Raw genomic sequence first — 23,932 nt, 5'->3', positions numbered from 1 at the left:
AATTTTAAAACAATTGATTAGAGACAGATTTATTTCAACTTTAATTCACTATATCAGAATTCTAGTTCACATACACCAAGTTGACTTTCTCTTTAAACAGTCTGGAAGATTCCAGAAATAGATGTAACTATTTTTTAGAAATTTCTGATTGGCCAATTGCCATAATTAGGAGTTAATTGGCACCTGTGGCTGTATTTAAGGGCCTATCTTTAGAGCCACTGCCTTTTTGTCCTTGATACCATGAAAAGGGGAAAATCTAAGCAAGTCCAGTTCCTCCTTAGGAGCAATTTCCAAACGACTGCAGGTACCACAAGCATCTGTACAAACAGTTGCATGCAAATATAAAACACTGCATTGTTCAGAAAGGAGGCACAAATTAACTCCCAGGGCTGAACAAACTTTGGTCCGAAAGGTTCAATTGAACCCCAAGACAACAACAATGGAACTGGTGAAGGAGATGCCAAAGTAGCTACATCCACCATTAAGAGAATCCTATATTGCCATGGCCTGAAAGGCTGTCGCGCAATGAAGAAGCCCTTACTCAAAGACTGGCATAAAAAAGCCAGAATGAAGTTTGCAGGTGATCACCAGGGCAAAGACCTAGCCTTTTGGAGGAGTGTTCTCTGGTCAGATTAAACAAAAATTGAACTGTTTGGCCATAATGATCAGCACTATGTATGGAGGAAAAAGGGTGAGGCTTTTAATCCGAAGAACACCATCCCAACTGTGAAGCACGGGGGTGGCAGCATAATGTTGTGTGGTTGTTTTGCTGGAACCAGTGCACTTCAGAAAATAGATGGCATCATGAGGAAGGAGGATTATCTATAAATGCTGAAGCAACACCTCAAGACATCAGCTAGAGAGTTAAAATTTTATCACAACTGGGTCTTCCAGCAGGAGAGTGATCCTAAGCATACTTCCAAAGTAACGAAATGGCTGAAAGGCAACAAAGTATTGGAGTGGCCATCACAAAGCCCTGACCTGAATCCCATAAAAAATTTGTAGGATGAACTGAAAAAACATGTCAGAGCAAGGAAGCCCACTAACCTGACTGAGTTACACCAGTTCTGTAAGGAGAAATGGGCATAAATTTGTGTCAGGATTCTGCCTTTTTGTTCCGGTTATTACTTTTTTTTTGGCCGCCAGATGGCGGCATTTCTCATCTTTATTCTGTGGTTTGTTTGGCTCATTGCTTTCTCCTGGGTTTATTCATTATTGTAGTCTCGTTATTCAATCATTATACTCACCTGTGTCTCGTTATCCCTCCCCTCTCTGGGTTAATTGTGCATTGTGTTCTCCTGTGTCTTGTTAGCCCTCTTGTGTATATAAGTTATTTGTTTGCCTTAGTCTGTACTGGGTCCTACTCTTGTGCTTCCTGCGTTTGGTGTATGTTCAAGTTCCTCTATGTTTTAAAGTACTTTCGAGCTCCTCAGTGTTTCAAGTATTTTTCGAGTTCCCCCGCATGTTTTCGTGTTTCGAGTTTTGTTTGAGTTTTTTGGAATTGCCAGTCGTGGCATTACTTTTGTTCGTTGTTCATTTTACTGTAAGTAAAGTCTTGTTTAAACATACCCTTTAACCCCTAGTGGTCGGCACGCTGGCGTGCCGAGATTGCTGAACTCAGACATTCAGTGTTACTGCAACCGAAGTACAAGTTAAAAACAGAAACGCTTTGTTTTAGTTTCATTAGTAGACGATACATGACAACTACGAATACGGAGTTTTGCAGCGCCACCATTCTGCTCTGGTCGTTCATTTAACATGCACCCCCTCCCTACAGTCTCATCTGCAACTGCACCCCCCACCCATGACATAATGGACAATATCTGGGCATTCATAAAAATATTATTTCGCCACTCAAAAATCGTATTCTGTCATAGCAACAAGATAAACCCGACATTAGCCCTAAGATATGCCAATACAGCAGTGAAAACTATGTATAACGTGTCTAATTTTACTTTTGGAATAGCGATTTATAGGTCATCGTAACCAAAAATTTTCTTATCATCGCATTCACTTACAAATTCACTCTGTGGTAGCAGTGAAAGATGCTGCACCTAATGAAACGTCAACGTTTTTCGTAATTTCTTGGAAAATGCTATTATTATTGAGGACTTCTGGGCATAGCTAAACCATATGTTTGCTGATAGACCTATCTGACGTTTTCTGGAGCAAAACAGAAGCGGAAAGAACTGTCATTCATTTACTGTCTGTCTCTATCTACTGAACGCAGATAAAATTTAATTATTGCTATGTAAGTATTACTTCTCAAAATATTTCGGTTATATACGTTATTTTTTTAATTGAGTGTCTTTAAATAGGTTAGTGGTATTATATAATGTGGATATGTCACACTGTATTGTAAGCGTTAGTAGTGTAATAGTTTTTTTTGATGCATGCAACAGTGATGACGAGAGTGTTGGAAAGTTGCCAAAATGTGGTGAACAGTTGAAAATTGTTTTCATATCATCTCATCCCCATACAAGAAAACATATGAGAGTACAGAGTAGGGAAATACATACAAGAGTTGTTACACATTTAGGTACTGTACAGCATTGTGTGACAATATTTTTGCATTATGTTTGAATCTGATATCAATGTTTCATCTTAAACCTTCATAAGGGGCTCATTTATATGCTTTACAATGTGCAAAAAGCATTATACCCCATTATTTGGAGCATTATTTGGAGAGATTTTGGATATGTTTCTGGACCCCTAGCTATTTTAGACCACTGTACTGACAGAAAGCTTGTAATTACCACTTGAAAATGATGCAACAGTGAGTTTCCTGAGTAAAAACAGTTGATTTGCAGTGAAATACGTGTATTTGTTGTGATTTACAGCAATGCATAATTTAGACATTTTGGTTAGATTTGGAGACGCTGGGTACAGTGCTTTGTTTTTGTTTCATAGATCTTTAGTAGTTATACATATCCACTCTTAGATTTTATGAACTTGTAGCCAAGAAGCTTTTGATCCAGGACATGTATACTTTAACCTCCTGTATATAAGCAATCTCCCAGTATTTCATTGCGAACTAAAAAAGAGCAAATTCATTTTAGATTTTTTGCCTAGACAATTGCATCTGAGGCACTTTATTTCTTCCAAAATTATGAATATAAACTAATCTGTGTTAGTATTGTAAATGGTACAAATGTCTTGCTTCATTTAAAGCATTTTTCAAGTCTCTGTGGTGTTCACATCTGGAGTTATAATGCTTTAAATAGGGTACCCCCTAAAGGGGCAAAGATTGGCCAGATTTGGCATGTGCGCTAAGGGGTTAAGTCTCCTGTGTTTTGCTCTGCACTTGGGTCCTATCACAACCCGCCAAATCCTGACAGAAGGACCCAGTCAACTTTGGACCCAGCAGTTTTTTCTTTGTTTTCCCCCTCGGGTGTGTTTTTTGGGCTTTTTTTTTTTTCTCTGCTTTTTTGTTCAACATGCTACCCTTATGGAGTAAACCTGTGGTCTCTGGTGGGCCCTCCGGATCCAGCCCTGCCTCAGGACAGGCCCCCTTGTCTGGGCAGGTGGCAGGGATAAAGCAGTTCAGCTTACGCCAGGGGTCGTGTAATATGGAGGATTACGTGACCGAATTTCGCGTTCTCGCCTCCCAGAGCGGATGGAACCAGGAGCCTCTGTGTGAGGTTTTCCGGAGCAGTTTGAGGGAAGGCATTCAGCAAGCGCTAGCCTCGACGGAGCGGCTCCCGTCTGACCTGGAGATTCTCATGCCGTCGGCCGTCATGGTGGACAACTATTTTCGGGAGCTTAGAGGGGAGCTTCCTTTGTCTAGCAGGTGCTGCCTGCCCTGCCCAGTGTCCAGGAGCTTCCACTGCTCGTTGTCGAGGAACTTCTGTTGCCCAGTGCCCAGAAGCCTCCACCACCCAATGTACAGAAGCCCCCACCACCCAGTGTCCAGAAGCCTCCACTGCCCAGTGTTTTGCTCTGCACTTGGGTTCTATCACAATGTGCCAAATCCTGACAAATTTATAAATAAGCTCATTAAAAGGTTAATTAAATGACGAAAATAATATTTTGATTAATGTTTGAATCAAAAATGTCATCACAGTATCAACATGTTTTTAAAGTATGTATATAATTAATGCTGGGCTGTATTTGATTAGATTAGAATTTATGTTAGGTCATTTTTGCAAATAAATATTATTTATGCAACTACTTCTCTTATAGTTATTTACACACAGCTTAGAAATCTGCTGCATCACCACAGTAACTATGAATTGTATCAAATTACAACTGCTGTCAGTAATTTAAAATGTCTACAGCAACTATAGCAATATAAATAAATGAGGAGTCAGTTGAAGAGTTCATAAAATGTAATTTATCATATTTATCAATTGGTTTTTCTAAAAGAGAGAACAATCTCTGGCTTCTTTCCTCCACTACTTTCTCCCTTCTTTCTTCTCTCTCTTGCTCTGTATCTTCCTTCAGCCACTGAAGGATGTCCCTCCGCTTCTTTCTGCTCGGTCTGTTTGAGACTGGAGAGGTCACAACAGAAGATGGCCCTGGCTCATCCTCAGGAATGGAGGAAACTAGGACAGGAAGAGAGATGGAATGTCTCTGTCCTAATACCTCATCCATAAGGATGAACCAAGGCCAGTTATCTGCAGTGACCTCTCCATTATCGGTCCCACTCCCCGATGGAGGACATTTAAATTCCTAAAATGTACAGCATCTACAGTTAAGTACCAGTTTTATTACACAAATAATATTCTATTATCCTAGTACCTTTCTATATGCCTAACTGTCAAATACAATCATAACAGTAGAATTCTAATCTGCCAGCTCCCTTTAAAGATGTAAAAATATTCATCAAGTGTTATGTTTTATTTATGTAGCAACATTTTCTATAAACTAAATGAAAAATCATTACCTTGTTGTTTTTTAAATTTTTTTAATTGCCGCATTTTTTTCTGGCTTGCTGGGGGGACACAAAAATATAAATAAGGATGAAGAGAAAGCGAGCGTAGTACTGCCACAAAATGCACTGCTTATTAGTTGAAGTTGACTTACAACCAACCAGTTTGCGCCATTTTTTGGCCTCTCGCACTCCCCGCGAGCCTTTATAAAGGTTGTTGTAGCCTCCTTTGTCCCTGAAGGGGAAAAAAAATTAGTTTAACGTTCAACCAACTACATAACTAACCACTAGTTCAGCTACTTTTTTCCTTTTTAACCATATTATCATGTTTGCTGTAAAAAAAAAAAAAAAAACTTAACCTTTGTTCCGTTACGCTCGTCTAGCTTGTTCTATTGGACAGTAAGTGATCTAACGTAATTGCTAACAAGTTAGCTGGCTAGTTCAGGGAAAGCTCTCAGATGGTTAAATACATTATTCCAGTGCAATAAATAATTAAATGTTCTTTTAGATATAACTACAACAAATAATCAAGTTCACTGTATACTCACATTTGTAAACGAACTCCTCCGCCATTACCGCTTCGTTGTCTTGAGCTGCCATTAATTTAACGGAAGTGAGAAGTCTGAGGAAATCGCAAAGACCTATGGGATAACCTTCCAGCAGAAGGATGCATCAGACGCTGCCTTCAAATTTAACCCAAATAAGGCACCTTACAAGGACGCATTTTTTGATGACTTCAGTTTGGGACCTGCCTACAAAGGACAAGTGTGAAAATTTGTGAAAATAGTGAAAATGCTGCCTTCTAAGGCAGCTGACTTCGTATTGGGACACAGCCATTGAGTCTTACAAGCTTATGCAGATGTCATATGTTTTCCAAACATATGTCTGCCCCATTAATCTGCTGTATGTCCATGGGTCTGATGAAGTTTAGCCAAATAAGTACAAGGGTATAATTTCTTTTACAATGTCATCGAATAATAATCTTATTTGTTTACACAGTTCTCGAAACATACAACAACTACTACTAATAATAATAATAATATACATGCATTTTTATGTGCTTTTCGCACTCCAAAAACACTGGATACAGACAGTTGTTCAAACATATAGTGTAGTCCAAAAGCAAAACAGGAACCAAGGCACTCTGCTCATATACTTTTAAAATGCCTTTATTACATTGGCATGTTCATTTTGGATATTTAGTTGATGCAAGGCCTTAAAGTGTCTAGCCATTGGGTAGGCCTCATTCCCTATACGAATAGCATACTATAAGCGGTCTTGCAGGCATGTTAGTGCGGCCGGTGTAAAATACTTAACAATGCGGACATTCTAGTCTGTAAATCACGTAAGTGGGTTTGCAATTAATTCAATGTTTAATTTGGTATTCAGTATCAGACACTGGATCCATAAAAAGACAGTGTCTGTACAATATTGCTGCAGTGATTGCACTGGTTGCATTTCAAAGACCCAAGTTGTCGTAACCAAGTCGAGAGGTGGCTGGGAGATTGCAACTAATATATCCTGAAGGGTAGGACTCTTCACAAAACAACATATCACTGAATAATACAACATATTACTGAATAATATCCCAATTGTTTTTAATAATGTGTCTTATGCTTTCTGCTTTCGTGCTGTATTTTGAAACAAAGTAAATTTTATCTGAATTTGATGCATGCTGGGAAACATTTCTTAGCAATAAATGTTACGATCAAGCTATTTGGCATTTGTGCAAGCAGTTTTTTCAACTCAAATTTTGTACTCACGATAACAAAAAAATAGTTTCCATTTCTTTGAATTTGATATTGAAGATGCAAATTGTACTATGTAATGTGGTCAAAATACATATTTTTGCATTGATTAAATACAGTCTTCTTCCCATTTTCCTGAATATAAACCAGCATAAAACATGCTCCCATAGCACAGCCTTTTATTGGTTTAAAAACACAGTCCTAGAAGATAAACACGTTATTCAGAGTCATCCATTAAGTGACACAGAAACTAAAATTCATTATCTGAAGCTTTTTCTTTAGCCATTGTAAGAATGTCTTTTAGTTATTCAAGGGATTCAGTTGGATTGTGTGTCAAAGATTGGTAAATTTTAGTATCATGCAATTGACTGGCTTCCTTAATATACATGTCCCTGCCCCAAACCACATTTGCACCACCTTTGTCACCATTCTTAATTACTATTTAACCATTTTTTGACAAAGCCCTCTCTTTCTTAGATAGGTTATGTTTTACATGCTTTTGCTCAACATCAAAATTCACCTTTTTAGCAAATGTGTTTAATGCTTTTTTTGCATTGCAAAATGCAGATTTGGGCTTAAAAGGTGGTGTTCTTGAAACAAGATAGGTGGTCTGGCCTGAGTCACTGGTGCTTATAGGCACCATATACCAAACCTTGATGTATATGCACCTATAGACATGGTGTCCTAGGTCAAGGTCGGTTTCCTTGATTTAATTTTCTTTTTTTGTGCAGAAGTGATCCAGTTAACCAGCGAGAACAATTGAAACCCTGTGAGAGAGACTGAAACCCTGCAAGAGAGATTGATACCCTGCAAGAGAGGTCCAATGGACAGTGTCTGCAAATGAAAGTAGCTTGTGAGACAGATCTAGTCAACAGCGTACGTGGTCCAGTAAACAGTGAGCATGATTGAAAGTGGTTTGCGGTCCAGTGGAATGAAACGTAGCAGCCACTCGGGTAGCTTCACATAATTTTTCAATTTCAATTCTATTTTATTTGTATAGTGCTTTTTACAGAGAACTGTCACAAAGACGCTTTACAAAGTAGCCAGGCAAGAAATGCACAAAGAGAAAACACCAGACCTGAACCCCCAAATACCAAGTACATAAGGTAAAAACTCCCAGTGGGGAGAAAACCCTCAAACGGTGGCGAGAAAAAACTCCCCAATGGGAAGAAATCTTGAGAGGAACCTGGCTATAGAGGGGGAGCCCAACCTCTACTGGCCAGCCTGTTGTAAAGTAGCAGTAGAATGGAATGTGGCAGAAATTCTACAAGAGATCTATCACAGCAAATAGAATGGGTTAAGCAGGCAGTAGCTAAGCAGAAAGCAAACAGGAATAATAGAAGACCGAATGGTATAGTTCAGAATAGTGCAGTTTAGCCGAGCCGAGTGATGGATCTGTAGCTCCAGGCTGTAGCGTCAGGGAATGGGCAGGGGAGGAACAGGGCTGAAGCTGTCCATGATCATGGAGTGAGGGGCAGGGTTGGAGTGCTCCTGTGGACTCAAGCTGAGGAAACAGGCTGGAGCAGTCTTTGAACTCAGGGCGAGGTAAGGGGCAGGAGCCCCATGGAAAGAGAAACAGAGAAGACAAGGTTAAGGCCAGCTTGACACTTAACGCTAAGATCCCTACCCAGGCCAGACATCCGTGTTTAATTTCATAAACTGTGATTATACTTGACTATTTTACAGGATTATAGGACTGGCTAACTATAGGACTGACTAAAGAGGTAAGTTTTAACCATACACTTAAAGACAGAGAGTGTGTCTGAAAGCTGCACATACATAGGGAGATTGTTCCATAAGGCAGGAGCTCTGTGAGAGAAGGCTGTACCACCTGTTTTAACATTAGATAGTTAAAGTGCCTTATTTTTTTCTGTCTGGTTTCTGCTGATAGTTGTCCAGAGCCACCCACATGTGAAATGTGGCTAAAGTTGTGGGAGGGTTGCAGGATGATGTGCTTCTGGAATGGGATTTACAGGTGGAGTTTGTCTGCCATCTTTGCAGAATGGTTGAGCATCACGAGAGAAAAATTCTTGATCTCGAGGCCCAGCTTGCTGGGCTCCACAGTTCGCAATTGGTAAAGTTCTAGGAACTGAGTAACTTGTCCTTTAAGGAACTGGTGTGCACGCCATAGCTGGGAAGGGGGGAGAATCCAGAGCAGGCAGAGATGGTTGGGCAACAGTAGGGCGCAAATGCCGAAAAGGGCATGCGCACCACACTGGGGCAGCATCTCCAGAGGTTGTGGTGTGCTGCCATTTCAGGAATTGGATCTGGCTCTTGGCCCTGAGATTGGGAGGACTGATGAGTCACTGGGAGCCCAGATAGTCACATTCTCCCAAACAAAGGAGTTAATGATCGTAAGGGACTCAATTATTAGGGGGGTAGGCAACATAGTCTGTTCGCATAAAAAGGAATTCTGTACGGTGTGCTGTCTGCCTGGTGCCAGGGTAGGTGATCTCCCTAGTGTGCAGACAAGCTCCTGGACTGAGCGGGGAGGGATCCAGTGGTCATGGTTCACTTAGGAACCAATAACATAGGTAAGGATAAGTTTGAGGCCCGGTAGGACAAATTTGTGGAAGCAGAAATGATTAGGAGCAGAACCTCCACGGTAGTTTCTCTGGAATGCTCCCGGTGCCATGTGCATGCAGAGGGAAACAAAGTTCTATTTGGACGTTTAACACGTGGGCCTGTTTTTGCCATCAGGTTATGTCACATAACATAGCATTATGATGAGAATAAGCCATTCAACCAACAATGCTTGTCATTTTTCTCACTAAATTGTACCTAGTGTTCCGATTCCCTACAGACAAAATAGTATCTAACACTGTAAATCCACAGAATTTCATGTGACCTGGCAGGCTATTCCACAAATTGTGTAATCTCTGTATGAAAAGATTCTTCCAAATGTCTGTACTTTAATTTACCTTTTGCACATTTTCATTTATTTCCCTTCGGTCTACTTACAGAACTCAACCTGAATAATCTCTTGTAGTTCACTTTGTTGATCACCTTTATGAATGTAAATGCCTCAATCAAATCACTCCTAAGTCTCCTTTTACTATTAAGCATCTTAAGTCTTTCCTCATCTTTCCTGACCTTTCATACCAGTAATCAATTTAGTTGCTCTTCTTTTTCAGGTCAGGTTTTTTTCCAGAGCTTCTACTGTTCTATCTTTCTTGTAGTATGGTCCTCAGAACTGCACATAATACCTCCATGTGTGGTGCAATAAATATATTGTATAAGATATACTCAATGCTTTTGGCTGGTGGAAAAAACAACTCTATTCATGTTGAATTGAGGGAGCAATTATTACTTGGCCTTTATCAAGTTTAATGGTGTGCTTTGTTCGGATCAGCAGATCTGTGTTTTCTGGAAAATGTGCTCATCATAGGAGATAGACATTTGTAATGGCCTGTGTTGTGTATTAGCTAAATGCAACACTGTCTCTAGTGTGTGTATGTGTACTTGTCTGCGTGAATGTTTAAAAGATGTGTAAAGCATTTTCCTGCTTTTGTGTCCCTGTGAGCAGCACCCTGGACACACCTCTTTTGGGATGTCCGTCTTCAATCTTAGTAATGCCATCATGGGCAGCGGGATCCTGGGCCTGTCCTATGCCATGGCCAACACCGGAATCCTTCTGTTTGTGTAAGTGGCGCTCAATCTTCAAATACTTTTGTGCAGATATACAGCAAATGGTTAAACAATATAAGTAGCTCCTCCCATCTTCCCCAACACTGCTGCATCCATGGGAACAGTACCCTATCACAGTAAAATGCCTGCCCTTTTTTCTAGGGTTGGGACAAAGCCTGCAATAAAGATACATGCATTACGAAGGGCACAGTGTAATACTTTGTTTGAAGGGGTGGTACTGGCTCCTTTCTCCTTGTCTAGTGTGGTTAGGGGTCTATTTCAGACCACAACTTTCTGCAAGGTTCTACCTCAGACAGTGCAGTGTCTAATTCTTCTGGCTCCCCAAGATGTGTGGTGAAATACTGAATTTACTGAAGTTATTAAGGGATAGTGCTCAGCAATTAACTGACATTTTGTTGTTTAAATAATTAATCGATCAATGTTGTTTAAATCATTTAAATTGGTTTAATTTGGTGGGGTAAACAGTGTTTTTCTCAAAGTTGAGAGTGGGTTTTTAAAAGGCAGCTACTCAATCCAGTTTGCACAGGAATAAGCATTGCAATAACTACAATGACCATAATCAATTGTGCCAACGGACAAGTGATGTAACTGTTCAGAAACCCAGTACTCACACGACACTGAACGATATTTGAGCTGGACCAAAGGGGTACATGCACTGTGTGACTGTAACCAACGACACATATACATATACTGCATAACAACAATTCTAACAAACTGGTAGTAGAATGTTATATCTGCCTCAAAATTGGTCTAATAAGTTTGTCAACATTACGAGTTAACTTGCTAATGTGTCTCATGAGGAACACTGAAAACAGTAGGCTGGTAACGAGGCAATGGTGCAAGGGAAATAAATTATAAAGTCAACAAATTAAAAAATTAATTATAATGAAGTACACACCCGAAATTCATATATATATTTTTAAGACCAAAGTGATAATAATTGATGTAAATGAGTTGTAGTAACATGCTGCAACAACATTGGTATGGAGGACCAAAAATGGCAAAATTAAAAAGGAAAAAATAAATGACTCAATAAATTAATGAATAAATCAATATAAATGCAAGAAAAATATAAAAATAAATGAATGTACAAATTAATTAATAGATAAAATCTGCATTTATTTCCATATTTATTTATTTGATTCATTTAGTTTTGTATATATTTTCATGTTTATTTCTTAATTTATTTCTATATATATTTATTTATGTATTTATTAATTTATTGGTTAATTTATTTCTGTATTTATTCATTTTTGAATTTCATTGTCCATATGATAATGTCAATCAAAGTATGTCATGGTGTCACCTTATTCCATTGGTTAATTGACACCAGAGTGCATCGATCGACTGTACATGTATTGGCTTAAACCCTGGTTGCTTTCACTACGTTTATGTAGGGGAGAGCAAGGCAAAATGCAGTAGATTTTTTTAGCTGGTTGCATATTCCAGGCTAAATTCTCAGAATTACCCTCTCTTTGTCCTCCAATGGATGCTGAGAGATTTTGATAAACATTCTGGGGGACATTTTTAAATTAAAGGCTATATGCAAGTACATTTTTTACCGTATTTTTCAGGTTCTGTATTGTGTGTTTATGTCAAGGAATCTAAATGTACAGTACTGTGCAAAAGTCTTAGGCACCTGTAAAAAAATGCTGTACAGCTAAGATGCTTTCAAAAATAATGAAATGAAAGGTTATAAATATCGAAAAAATAATATAAAGAGCAGTAAATAGTTAAAAACAAAATCAAATCAATGTTTGGTGTGACCACCCTTAAAACTACATCAATTCTCTTAGGTACACTGTTCGGCAGTTTTATAAGAAAATCGGCTGGTAGGTTGTTCCAAGCATTTTGGAAAACTTGGCACAATTCTTCTGCAGATTTTGGCTGTTTTGCTTGCTTCTGGCTCTCCAGGTAATCCCAGAGACCCTTGATTAAGTTTTTATCTGAAAAGTAGTCTATTACTTAAAATATTACTTTATTTAACAAAATACAAAAATGTATCTGCAAAATTTCATTTTTTGGAAAATTTGTGTTTGGAAATCTCAGATTTGCTCTTTTCTACTGACACAGTGCACAGTACTGTATGTAGGCTAATTGTAAATAGTCTTTTAGCGACTAACAGGTTGCATAGTTTTGATATAGCATGCAAGTTTCGCGTGGTTTGATGGCCCTCCAGCTTGTTACCTGTCACACAGTCACATCAGCTGCTTTCATGGCTACAAGCTAATGTATTCAATTTCATATGATTTTGCTCAAAAACGTCTTTGCTTTCATGATCTTTGCTTTCATGTCTTAATGTCACATTTGGTGTCTTAAAGGTTTTAAACATAAGATGAAGGTAGCAGTGGCCCAGGGTAATTAGATATTTCCCCCATCTCCCCTACACTAATGCCTATAGCCTACGGAAAGAGATAGCCATAGATTTGAGGCTGGATAACATAACTGAAAATCCTAGTCCTGATTATTTACTTTTTCACGTGAATGCTTTGACAATTTGTTCCTGTTAGCTGCATTACAGTGGTTGACCCTAGTGGTTTCACTCAAAAATTCAGATTACGCCAGATCAGTTGGTCACCCTTCTCACATAGCTACTGCCAGTGGAAGCTGTAGAGAGTTATTACCTCAACATTGCAACTCTTTTGGGGTTTTTGAGAGAGCAGTTCACTGTTGAATGGCAGAGCTTGGCATAATGCAACAGATCTTAGGGCAACAGGCCATCATTCTTGTAGATCTGAACTGTACACTCTCACTCTCCGCACCTGCCTTTGCTGACATCCTACTCTTACACTCTGGGCTTGATTGCTATGCTGTAATGTAAAAGCCACAACCCCTCATTACAGAAATAGATGAATCAAGAAATAAATATGGAAATTAATATATACAGAAATTAATGAATAAATACATTAAATAAATACAGAATGCAGAAATCACATTTATGTCAGATTTTATTTACTAAATAACTTCTGTGTACATTAACTTATTTTTTACATTTTTCTTGATTTATATTCATTCATTCAATCATTTATTGAGTCATTTATTTATTTTAAATTTTTCCATTTTTGGTCCTCCATACATTGGAGCCTTTAACCTCTTAGCACAAAGCCCCTAGTGGTCGGCATGCCAGTGTGCCTAGATTGCTCAGTTCAGACATTCTGTGCTCCTGCAACCAAATTATGAGTTGAAAACACAAACTCTAGCTTTATTAGTAGACGATTCAGGACAACTATGCCAAATACGGAGTTACGCAGCACCACCATTGTTGCGCTGGTCGTGCATTTACAAAGCACCCCCTCCCTGCAGTCTCATCTGTAACTACACCCCCACTCATGACACACTGGACAATAGTGTCGATTTGGGCATACATGAAAACATCCTTTCACCACTAAAAATTTGTATTCCGTTGTAGCGAAGGGATAAAGCCAACAATAGCCGAAGGTATGCCAGTACAGCTGTGAAAAACGCTGATCACTGAACACTGAAATAAACAAGATGAACTTTTCGAAAATGATACCATGTCATTCTACTGTCAATATCTCCGACTAAATAGGAAATAAATATACAACCTTACCATTGGTTTTACGCGTAGAGATGTCCCTTTCCAGACGTTGTGGTCATATATTGTCTTGGACAATCCGTTTGTGAAATATACGCTCATTTGTGATGCCTAGGTACCTTCCAAGTGTGCGTAATACCACACTTGTTGTTTTCGGTATTGTCGTCCTTTGTAGTACAATCTGGCTTGATGAACAGTTACTTGATCCAATAGGTGACAGAATAAGCTTTCTAACAATGTATAATATGTCTAATTTTACTTTTGGAATAGCGTTTTATAGCTCAACATAACCAAATGTTTTCTCATCATCTCCACCTTACGCATTCTCTATCTGGTAGCTGTAAAAGACACTGGACCCAGCAAAATGTTATCAATGATTTTCGTCATTTCTTGGAAAATATTATCTCATAAAAAACACGTTTTCAACGTACAAAAATGCCAAGTTACTCACACATAACACAACTTTCAGCGTAACCGAAAGTTTTGTTTCATTATAGCTGCATTACGCATTCAGCCTATGGTAGCAGTAAAAGACACTGCACCTGGCAAAATTTTATTGATGACTTTCGTTATTTCTTGGAAAATACTATTATTTTTGAGAAATTCTAAGCATAGCTAAGGCATATGTTTGCAGATGGACCTAGCTGATATACTGTTTTCTGGGCTAAGTCAGAATTCGGAGACGACGGGATTCATTCTGTCTCTGTCTCTGTCTCTGTCTACTGAACACAGATAAGATTTCATCATCCAAATGTAAGTGTTACTGCTGAAAATATTTTGGTTATATACGTTATTTTTTAAATTGAGTGTCTTTAAATAGGTTAGTGGTATTTTAGAATGAGGATATTTCACACTGTAATGTAAGCCTTCATTGGTTTGCTTGTAGTTTGTGTTTAATATATGTACCGGATATGACCTCAACTGGAACATTGCCAAAATGTGGTGGACGGTTGAATATTGTTTTAATGTCGTCTCGTCCCCATACAAGAAAACATCACATACTGTAGAGTACAGAAAAACATACGAGAGTTTATGATTACACATTTAGGTACTGTACCACAGTGTGATAATGTTTTTGCATTATATTTTTAATCTGATATCAATGTTTAACCTTAAACCTTCATAAGGTTCATAATATATAATATAATGCTTTATAATGGACAAAAAGCATTTTATTCATTTTTTGAGAGATTTTAGATATGTTTCAGGATCCCTAGATATTTTAAGTCGCTGTACTCACGGAAAGCTTGTAATTCCCACTTCAAAATGATGCAACAGTCAGTTTCTTCAGTCAAACAGTTGATTTGTAGTGAAATACATGATTATGTTGTGATTTACAGCAATGCATAATTTAGGCATTTTGGATAGATTTGGAGACACTGGGTACACTGCTTACTTTTTGATTCATAGATCTTTGATAGTTCTGCCTATCCACCCTTAGATTTGATGCACTTGTGGTCAAGGGGTTTTTTGATCCAGCACATGTATAGTTTAACCTGCTGTATACTTGCAATCTCTCAGTATTTCATTGCAAACTAAAAAAGAGCAAATTGATTTTTTTCCTAGATTATTGTATTTGTGGCACTTTAGTTTATATTCATAATTAAGGAAGAAATCATCTAAGTTAGTATTTTAAATGGTACGTATGTCTTGCTTCATTTAAGCCCATTTTTAAGTTTCTGTGATGCTCACATCTGGAGTTATAAAGCTATAAAGACGGTACCCCCTAAATGGGCAAGGATAGGCCAGATTTGGCATGTGCGCTAAGGGGTTAAAATAGATTGAACGTTTTAAAGCTCTTTAAAAATTAGTGTTTAACATTTCAGTAAAAAATATTCCAAAAGATTTTCAATTGTCATTATTTCATGCTACATTCATATTTCTAAATTTTTTAAAAAAGAATTCAAAAACCGTGATAATTTTGAAATCGAATCGCGCTCAAAAAACACTAATTGCTCAGCACTATTCAGGGATCACGCAACCCATATCCCTTGAAGCATTTGGATCCACAACCTCCTGGTCAGAGGTCCAGACCACCCCCGAGCAACTGTGGAATGCTTAGGGCCCATATTTCACAGTCCAGTGGAAATAGTAAAACATAGCACTGACTCAGGGTGGTGGTGAATTAAGGTTGCTCCCACTCAGTGTAGGTCATTTTGTGACAAGAAATGGTAGGGCACCTGCAGCATAGTTGCAAAAGAGGTTGGTAGAAGAGGAATAAATGACCTAAGGGTGTTGTGGAGGTTTGATTTCGTTATGGCCGATCAAAACAGCTGCTTTATTTTCTTTTAATATCACTGCATCAAGGCCAAAGGGAACTGGCAGTTTCATCATGTTAGACATACTTGTCCTTGAGATGCAGTCAGCATGTATTTATTTTTGAGTAGCCTTCTTAAAATGAATAATTTTCCAATTCCCTATGCTTTCATATCTTATAGTTATAGATATATTTACTTAACAAAACAGATCTTGTTTTTGTTCAGTCTGATGGGTGTATGGTGACAATCTTATGATGATTGCTTCAGTCCCATTTGTTCAACATTCATAAGTGCACATTGGTCACGCCATCAAAATAGTAGAGCGCCAGCATCTGAGTCAAAGGTTGGTCTGGATGGTTTAAAATGCAATAAATGCAATAAAATGTGTTTATTGGTACTCCCCTTTTTGTGCTGCATGTTGACAATCACAATTCCCTATATTGTGGCAGTGTAATATAATGAGCAAGGTACTTAACCTGCATTGCTTCAGTATCCAGCTGTATAAATGGATGCAATCTGAAACATATATATTTTTTAAATTGTGTAATTCGCTCTGGACAAGAGCGTCTGCTAAATGCCTGTAATGTATATTGCCGGCAGCAGAAAAATGTATTCATTTGCGTTGGATGACAATAGCAGAAGTACTAATGCCATGGTACATTGTGTTACCTTTGCCTCCGAAATACAGCCCTCAATGTCCTTCTCTTCTGTGTTGTAGGGTTCTTCTCTTGGGTGTGGCCATACTTTCCCTGTATTCGGTCCATCTTCTTCTCGTGACTGCCAAGGAGGGAGGTAAGTACGGAAGGATATTTAAATGACCAGGGCATATATCTGCATGGGTCTACAGTTCTTCTAGTTTTTACATTGTTCTTTCACTTAATCTCAAACTTCAGTTAACCTTACTAATAAAATGTTCTCTCTCTCTCTCTCTCTCTCTCTCTCTCTCTCTCTCTCTCTATATATATATATATATATATATATATATATACAGTACTGAGCAAAAGTCTTAGGCACCTGTAAAAAAAATGCTGTACAGCTAAGATTCTTTCAAAAATAATTAAATGAAAGGTTATAAATATTGAAAAAATAATATAAAGAGCAGTAAATAGTTAAAAACTAAATAAAATCAATGTTTGGTGTGACCACCCTTCGCCTTTAAAACTACATCAATTCTCTTAGGTACACTGTCCGGCAGTTTTATAAGAAAATCGGCTGGTAGGTTGTTCCAAGCATTTTGGAGAACTTGCCACAGTTCTTCTGCAGATTTTGGCTGTTTCGCTTGCTTCTGACTCTCCAGGTAATCCCAGAGACCCTTGATCAAGTTTTTATCTGAAAAGTAGTCTATTACATAAAATATTACTTTATTTAACAAAATACAAAAATGTATCTGCGAAATTTCATTTTTTGTAAATCTCAAATTTGCTCTTTTCTACAGACACACTAATGCAGAAAACAAAACATAAACATCTAAGACCAAATATATACTATATATTATATTTAAAAATCTAGGGTGCCTAAGACTTTTGCACAGTACTGTATATATATATATATATATATATATATATATATATATATATATATATATATATATATATTAATGTAGTGTGTTTTCTAATTAATGTTTAGCTTTTCAATGTTGAAACGCTTGCTTTGGCAATATGTACAGTGTTACATCATGCCAATAAAGCCATTTGAATGAATGAATATATACATACATATGTATATACGAGGTGTGGCTATTAAATAATGAGTCTAATGCTGTAATTCAAGTTTAATGAAGAAAACGTACATTTCAATTCCTTTCCCCTTCAATATATTCCCCTTCTGCAACTACACACCGCTGCATTCCCTTGAGTGCAGACTTGATTGACCCTCCCTATTAACCTGATCTAGTACCATCCTTTCCCTAAAATCAAGTCTGCACTCAAGGGAACCCATTTCGAGTCTGTATGTTTTCAGGTGTGTTTTCTTAAGTGCAATTGAGTGCAATTTCAGTTTTTAAAGTTTTAAGATGAGCACATATTTTTTGCCGTTGTTTTGTTCCATTCAGATTTTTCACATTCCAACTTATAAAACGGACTGCTGATCCCCAATTTGTCTTTCGTTATTTGCTGAGGCGGTTATAGTTGTTTTGTAACTTGGCATTACATAGAAGTACTGGATGAATTACTTAAACTAAAGACAAATGAGGCAGCAGGCGCTGATGGCATATGCCCAAGAGTACTCAAGAGTTAGCTGAGATCATTTTTAGACAGTCCTTAGAAACTGGAGAAATACCAGAGGACTGAAAGCAAGGTAATATAATACCAATATATAAGAAAGGGGACCGTACTGATCCAGGATACTACAGGCCTGTAAGTGTAACTTGCATCATATGTAAAATACTGGAATCTGTCATTAGAGACAAGTTGGAAGTATTTCTTGAGGATAGCAACATCCTAAGGGATAGCCAGCATGGTTTTCGTAAGGGAAGGTCATGTCTGACAAACCTTCTGGTATTCTTTGAAGAAGCTACCAAGTGTTTTGATTATAGCAAGGTGTCTGATATTATCTACTTAGGATAACAAAAGGCATTTGATAAGGTACCACATGAGAGACTTGTTGGTAAAATGAAGATAGTAGGAATTAGAGGACGCATTTCAGAGTGGATTCGGAACTGGCTACAGGGTAGAACACAAAAGCCCCTTTTCCACTGCAGGGCCGAACGGTTCTGAGCACGGAGAGGAAGGGTTCCAATGGTGTTTCCACCTGGAAACGGTTTGGCACGGAACGATTACAAACCGTGCCCAGCACAATATTTTCGGCATGGTTAGACAAACGTGCTCAGTGCAGCAGAACCGTTCAGGTGGGTAGGCTTAATGATGTATTGACTGATTGGTTTCACATTACGTCAGTTTTGTGACTCCGCATATGGTCTCTTCACGTCCTCTTCCGTAAGCTAGGTCAGTGGAGAAGCTAATATAAATAAAAATGCCAATCAAAAATCGTATTCCATCATAGCAACAAGATAAACCCGACAATAGCCATAAGATATACAGCAGTGAAAACGCTGCTCACTGAATAACGAAATAAACGGGACAAAATTTAAAAAAATTATACCATGTCATTATACAGTCAATATCTGGGACTAAATATTGAATAAATAGGCTACATAACCTTACCATTGGTTTTACGCGTAGAGATGTCCCTTTTGAGACCGAGTGGTCATATATTGTCTTGGACAATCCGCTTATGAAATATATTTCGTGCATTTTTGATACCTGGGTACATTCAAAATAGCTGTGCATAATACCACACGTATTGTTTACAGCGTTGTTGCCGTTTTTAGTACAGTCTGGCTTGATTGACAATTCATTTATTCAGTAGGTGAGAGTATAAGCTTTCTAACTATGTTATAACATGTCTAATTTTGCTTTTGAATAGCGTTTTATAGGTCAGCGTAACCGAAAATCTTCTTATCATCGCATTCAGTTACACATTAAGACGCTGCACCTAACGAAACGTTGTTAACGATTTTTCGTAATTTCTTGGAAAATACTATTATTATTGAGGACTTCTGGGCATAGCTAAGCCATATGTTTGCTGATAGACCTATCTGACATCGTTTTCTGGAGCAAAACAGAAGCAGATAAAACTGTCATTGATTTACTGTCTCTGTCTGAACACAGATAAAATTTCATCATTGCTATGTAAGTATTACTACTCAAAATATTTCAGTTATACACGTTATTTTTGGATTGAGAGTCTTTAAATAGGTTAGTGGTATTATATAATGTGGATATTTCACCCTGTAATGTAAGCGTTAGTTAGTAGTTTTTTGAATGCATGCAACAGTGATGGTCAGTGGAGGATACGCTAAAAAAAAAAACCAAAAACAGACCAAAATACACAGAATCCTCGTCCGTTTCGTCAGCCAACAAAATATAACATAACAAAAACAAAACAGTATGGGGCGCGACGACAACAACGGGCGCATATTACATTCACAACGGGACACCGTCGCTGATCCACCGCGTCACTTGCTGTCCTCACTAGATACTTCCTAGTCCTGGTTTTAGCACCCCGGCGGTGGAAACAGAAACCGTAACCGTTCCCACGAGTACTGAGCAGCGTGGAACGGCACGGAGTGGCCCTGGTAACGGTTCGACCCTGCAGTGGAAAAGGGGCTAATGAGTAGTAGTAATAGGAGGGATATTATCTGAGCAGGGAGCTGTTAGAAGTAGAGTCCCACAAGGATCGGTACTGGGACCACTGCCCTTCCTCATTTATATCAATGACCTTGACAGGGACAAGGAAAGTACATTAGTCCAATTTGCCAATGATACAAAACTGGGAGGCTCATCTAATTGTTTGGAAGCTACTGAAGTAATCCAAGAAGATTTAAATAAAATCCAGAAATGGGCAGAATCTGGCAAATGAAATTTAATATAACCAAATGTAAAGTTCTGCATGTGGGAAATGTTAAGCAGGATTACTTTACGTAAGGAACAAAATTGCAATGTATGTAAGGACATTAATTACTGGTCAGAGTAGCAGGTTTGAAATGTCTACATAAAAACTGTGATTTTTAGTGAATTTTTTCATATTTAAAAATTGTTGCGCTCTATAGCCCCACCCTGAATTGAGTATATTCTTTGTGATTGTCCTCAGGATGGAGCTGTCTGTAGACACACCCAAGTTTCATCACTTTATGCCCAACCATTTGTGATTTATTAGCATTTTGTAAAAAGCCATAGCCCCTTGTGATGTCTCATGTGGTGTATGGAACTCATCACTGTATGTCCACCCAACCAAAAAGTTCATTTTTTTCATTTAATGTGCAAACTAGGTGACTATTCTTTGTCAAAACGTGAGCAAACGATTGTCTGCTGTTTAGACATACAAATCCAAAGCCTATTTGACCCCCACAGGCCTGAGAAAACATACCCCTCAAAATTGCCTTTAAACGGTCTGCAACTCTTATTGTACTATGAGATTAAAATATGTATACACACACATGCACTACTAAGATCAGGGCAGTGATTCTGATTTTAATGATATAGGAGAACTTTCTCCATGCAAGTATTATTGTTGCATCAAATTTAAAACATTGGTCCTAGCATACCAGGCAGTCAAGGGATTAGCCCCAGCATACCTCCACAAGATATTCAAACCCTACATGCCAGCCAGATCCCTCCGTTCTGCTACCTCAGGACGCCTGGCACCTCCCCCTCTTCGCACCTGCACTTCCAGAACACGTCTCCTGTCTGTTCTGGCCCCACGATGGTGGAATGACCTCCCCGTGGAGGTCAGAACAGCTGAGACACTGACCCATTTCAAGACTCACCTCTTCAGGCTGCACCTCTCCCCATCCCTCCCTACCCCCCTGTAAATGACTGTAAGCTTAGGGTTGTAACTAGGCAGCTGTTTCGTAGGTGACTTAGGTGCATTAACTGTCTTAACTACTGCTTGTATTTTTTCCATAGACTGCGTTGTTGCCGTTCTCGTTGTGTTAGTGTTAATCAGTTTAACCTTCAGGGTCCAAGTTGAACTACGCGGTTGTTCCCTGCACTTGGACCGGTACTTCTCTCTAGGGTTTTCATCATACTTGTTCCTGGTTATGGTTATACACTTTGTTGTACGTCGCTCTGGATAAGAGCATCTGCCAAATGCCTGTAATGTAATGTTGGAACAGTGTGTTCATGCCATAACACAGTAACATGTGTCTGCAGGGTCTTTGATCTACGAGAAGCTGGGAGAGAGAGCTTTCGGCTGGCCTGGGAAAATGGCCGCATTTGGGTCCATAACTCTGCAGAACATAGGAGGTAATGCCAAATATAATAATAAATTATATTAACTGAAGATGATAGAAGACCTTAACTGAAGGTGGGTTTGAAAGAGCCTGATAATATCATCATAACTGCATGTTAACTTGTTAGTATTTACTAATATCAGTAGAATATTTGTCATTTGATGTGAGATATATGTAGCATGTAAAGTACATTGTGAAAGAAGTATATGTTCTCTACTGAAATCAACATTCAGAAAAAACTTTAACCTTTGCACAGATGCCAAATCTGGCCAATTCTTGCCCATTTCTGTGGTGTTCAATTTAAGGCTTTATGACTCCAGATTTGAGCATCGCAGTGACTTGAAAATGGCTTAAATGAAGCAAGTACCATTTACAACACTGAGCTAGATTAGTACAATAGATTAGTCTCTGTTTCTACAAAATGGTACTTTATCTTGGCAAAAATGCAAAAAATGAAGTTGTTCACCTTTAGCTTTTAATGAAATATCATGTATAAAACAAGTAAAACTATACAGGTCCTGGATCATAATCTCCTTGCCCAGTAGAGTGCAAAATTTGAGGGTGATATTAATTTAGTGACATGCTATTAAATTAATCTGTGTACCCGGGTGTCCCTTAGTGTCTCCAAATCTATCCAAATTATCTAAATTGTGCCTTGCTGTGAAGCATAACAAGCATACATTACTACGCTACTAAGCATTGTACTTCAGTCGATGATGTCATTTTGGAGAGAGCTTCTATGTGCAAAATGTGTTCATAATGGTTACTTACCACACAAACTAAATTCACGTATGAACAGTCAAACCACTTGGTTTTACCTTGCTGTGTGCTCAGACCTGCACTCACCTGGGGTGTCAGCCTGCTATAATTCAGGCTTGTAAGCAGTAAACCACCTGATCACAACATGGTGACAGCTCACACAGAGTAAAATTCCAAAAAATATGTAATCAAATCATAAACCGTTTACAATAATATCATGCCCTTCATCACTACTGCTTTTTTATCCTGCAGTATAAAATTGTTGCTGATAAACAAACCAAGCTCTGATAAACTATTGATAAAGTGTGCACTAAGCTTCCACTACCACGCTAACAAAAAGCGAAAGTAACTGGGTATGCAGCAGAATAGCGAAGCCATAATTTATGCTTGGAGGAAGCCATAAGCTACTTTTAAAAGCTATGTAAATTGAAGACTGGTAAACCTCCGGTTGAAGGATTGAATTCCGCCTCGCCCTCAGGCAGATAATTTCCTCTTTTACACTAACGTTTTCTTACGCTTATATTTGCTTTACCTAAACTCACGGCCACCCATATGCATTTCATGACGGAAAAATGGGGCGACATAGCTCAGGAGGTAAGACCGATTGTCTGGCAGTCGGAGGGTTGCTGGTTCAAACCCCTGCCTGGGCGTGTCGAAGTGTCCTTGAGCAAGACACCTAACCCCTAACTGCTCTGGCGAATGAGAGGCATCAATTGTAAAGCGCTTTGGATAAAAGCGCTATATAAATGCAGTCCATTTACCATCCATTTACCATTTACCAAAAATGTATTCCTTTTATTAAAAAGTTACACCAGTTCACCACTGTGCCATTTCTACTAACTATATTTCTTCACTTGGCTACCGTACAAAACCTTCTTATCAGCAAACGCCACGTTTCTACATTCATGTTACCTCGCCCTGTTCTCTATCTAGCCACATACAAACAATTATTACGTGTGTACGTTCTGCAACTCCCCATTAATACATTACATTTAAAATCATGACTCACTCATAATTATAACTACTACTACTGAACATGAAAAAAGCACACCAGTGCAATAGATTTCACATATTACTTAACCCTCCACTTTAACGACTAAAGCTTTATACAGACTGTTATATATACCGTTCGATAAGGAAACTAAGCTCGCCCATGGTCACTTCATTTACTTCACACTATAGTCTGTGATCATGTCAACCTTCACCTACATGCCCATTCTGCTAAAAACATATTGTTTCAACTACGCAATTTCATAATTTCTCCTAATTTATCTCACACTGTTGTTATTTTCTCATATGCAA

At 38.4% G+C, this 23,932-nt stretch overlaps 1 protein-coding gene across 7 annotated transcripts in view; it reads left to right on the top strand.

Annotated features, from left to right (window-relative positions):
* Positions 1-23,932, top strand: part of slc38a4 (solute carrier family 38 member 4) — a 128,742-nt gene that overhangs the window by 41,845 nt on the left and 62,965 nt on the right. For 6 of the 7 annotated variants that reach the window (XR_010331012.1, XM_064341975.1, XM_064341976.1 and 3 more), the window contains 3 exons: positions 10,145-10,260; positions 16,799-16,872; positions 21,792-21,884. Coding sequence is in view for 6 of the 7 variants with exons in the window: in XM_064341975.1 (XP_064198045.1) it covers positions 10,145-10,260; positions 16,799-16,872; positions 21,792-21,884 (283 nt within the window). In the remaining variant the exon portion in view is untranslated. Of the gene's footprint in view, positions 1-7,365; positions 7,495-10,144; positions 10,261-16,798; positions 16,873-21,791; positions 21,885-23,932 lie in introns of those variants that run through there. The other variant, XM_064341978.1, reaches the window with a different exon arrangement.

Source organism: Anguilla rostrata, chromosome 7 (assembly GCF_018555375.3).
Source record: "Anguilla rostrata isolate EN2019 chromosome 7, ASM1855537v3, whole genome shotgun sequence".
In the NCBI taxonomy this organism is placed as follows: Eukaryota; Metazoa; Chordata; class Actinopteri; order Anguilliformes; family Anguillidae; genus Anguilla; species Anguilla rostrata.
The sequence above is the reverse complement of the archived record's forward strand: the minus strand, read 5'-3'. Positions and strand labels throughout refer to the sequence as shown.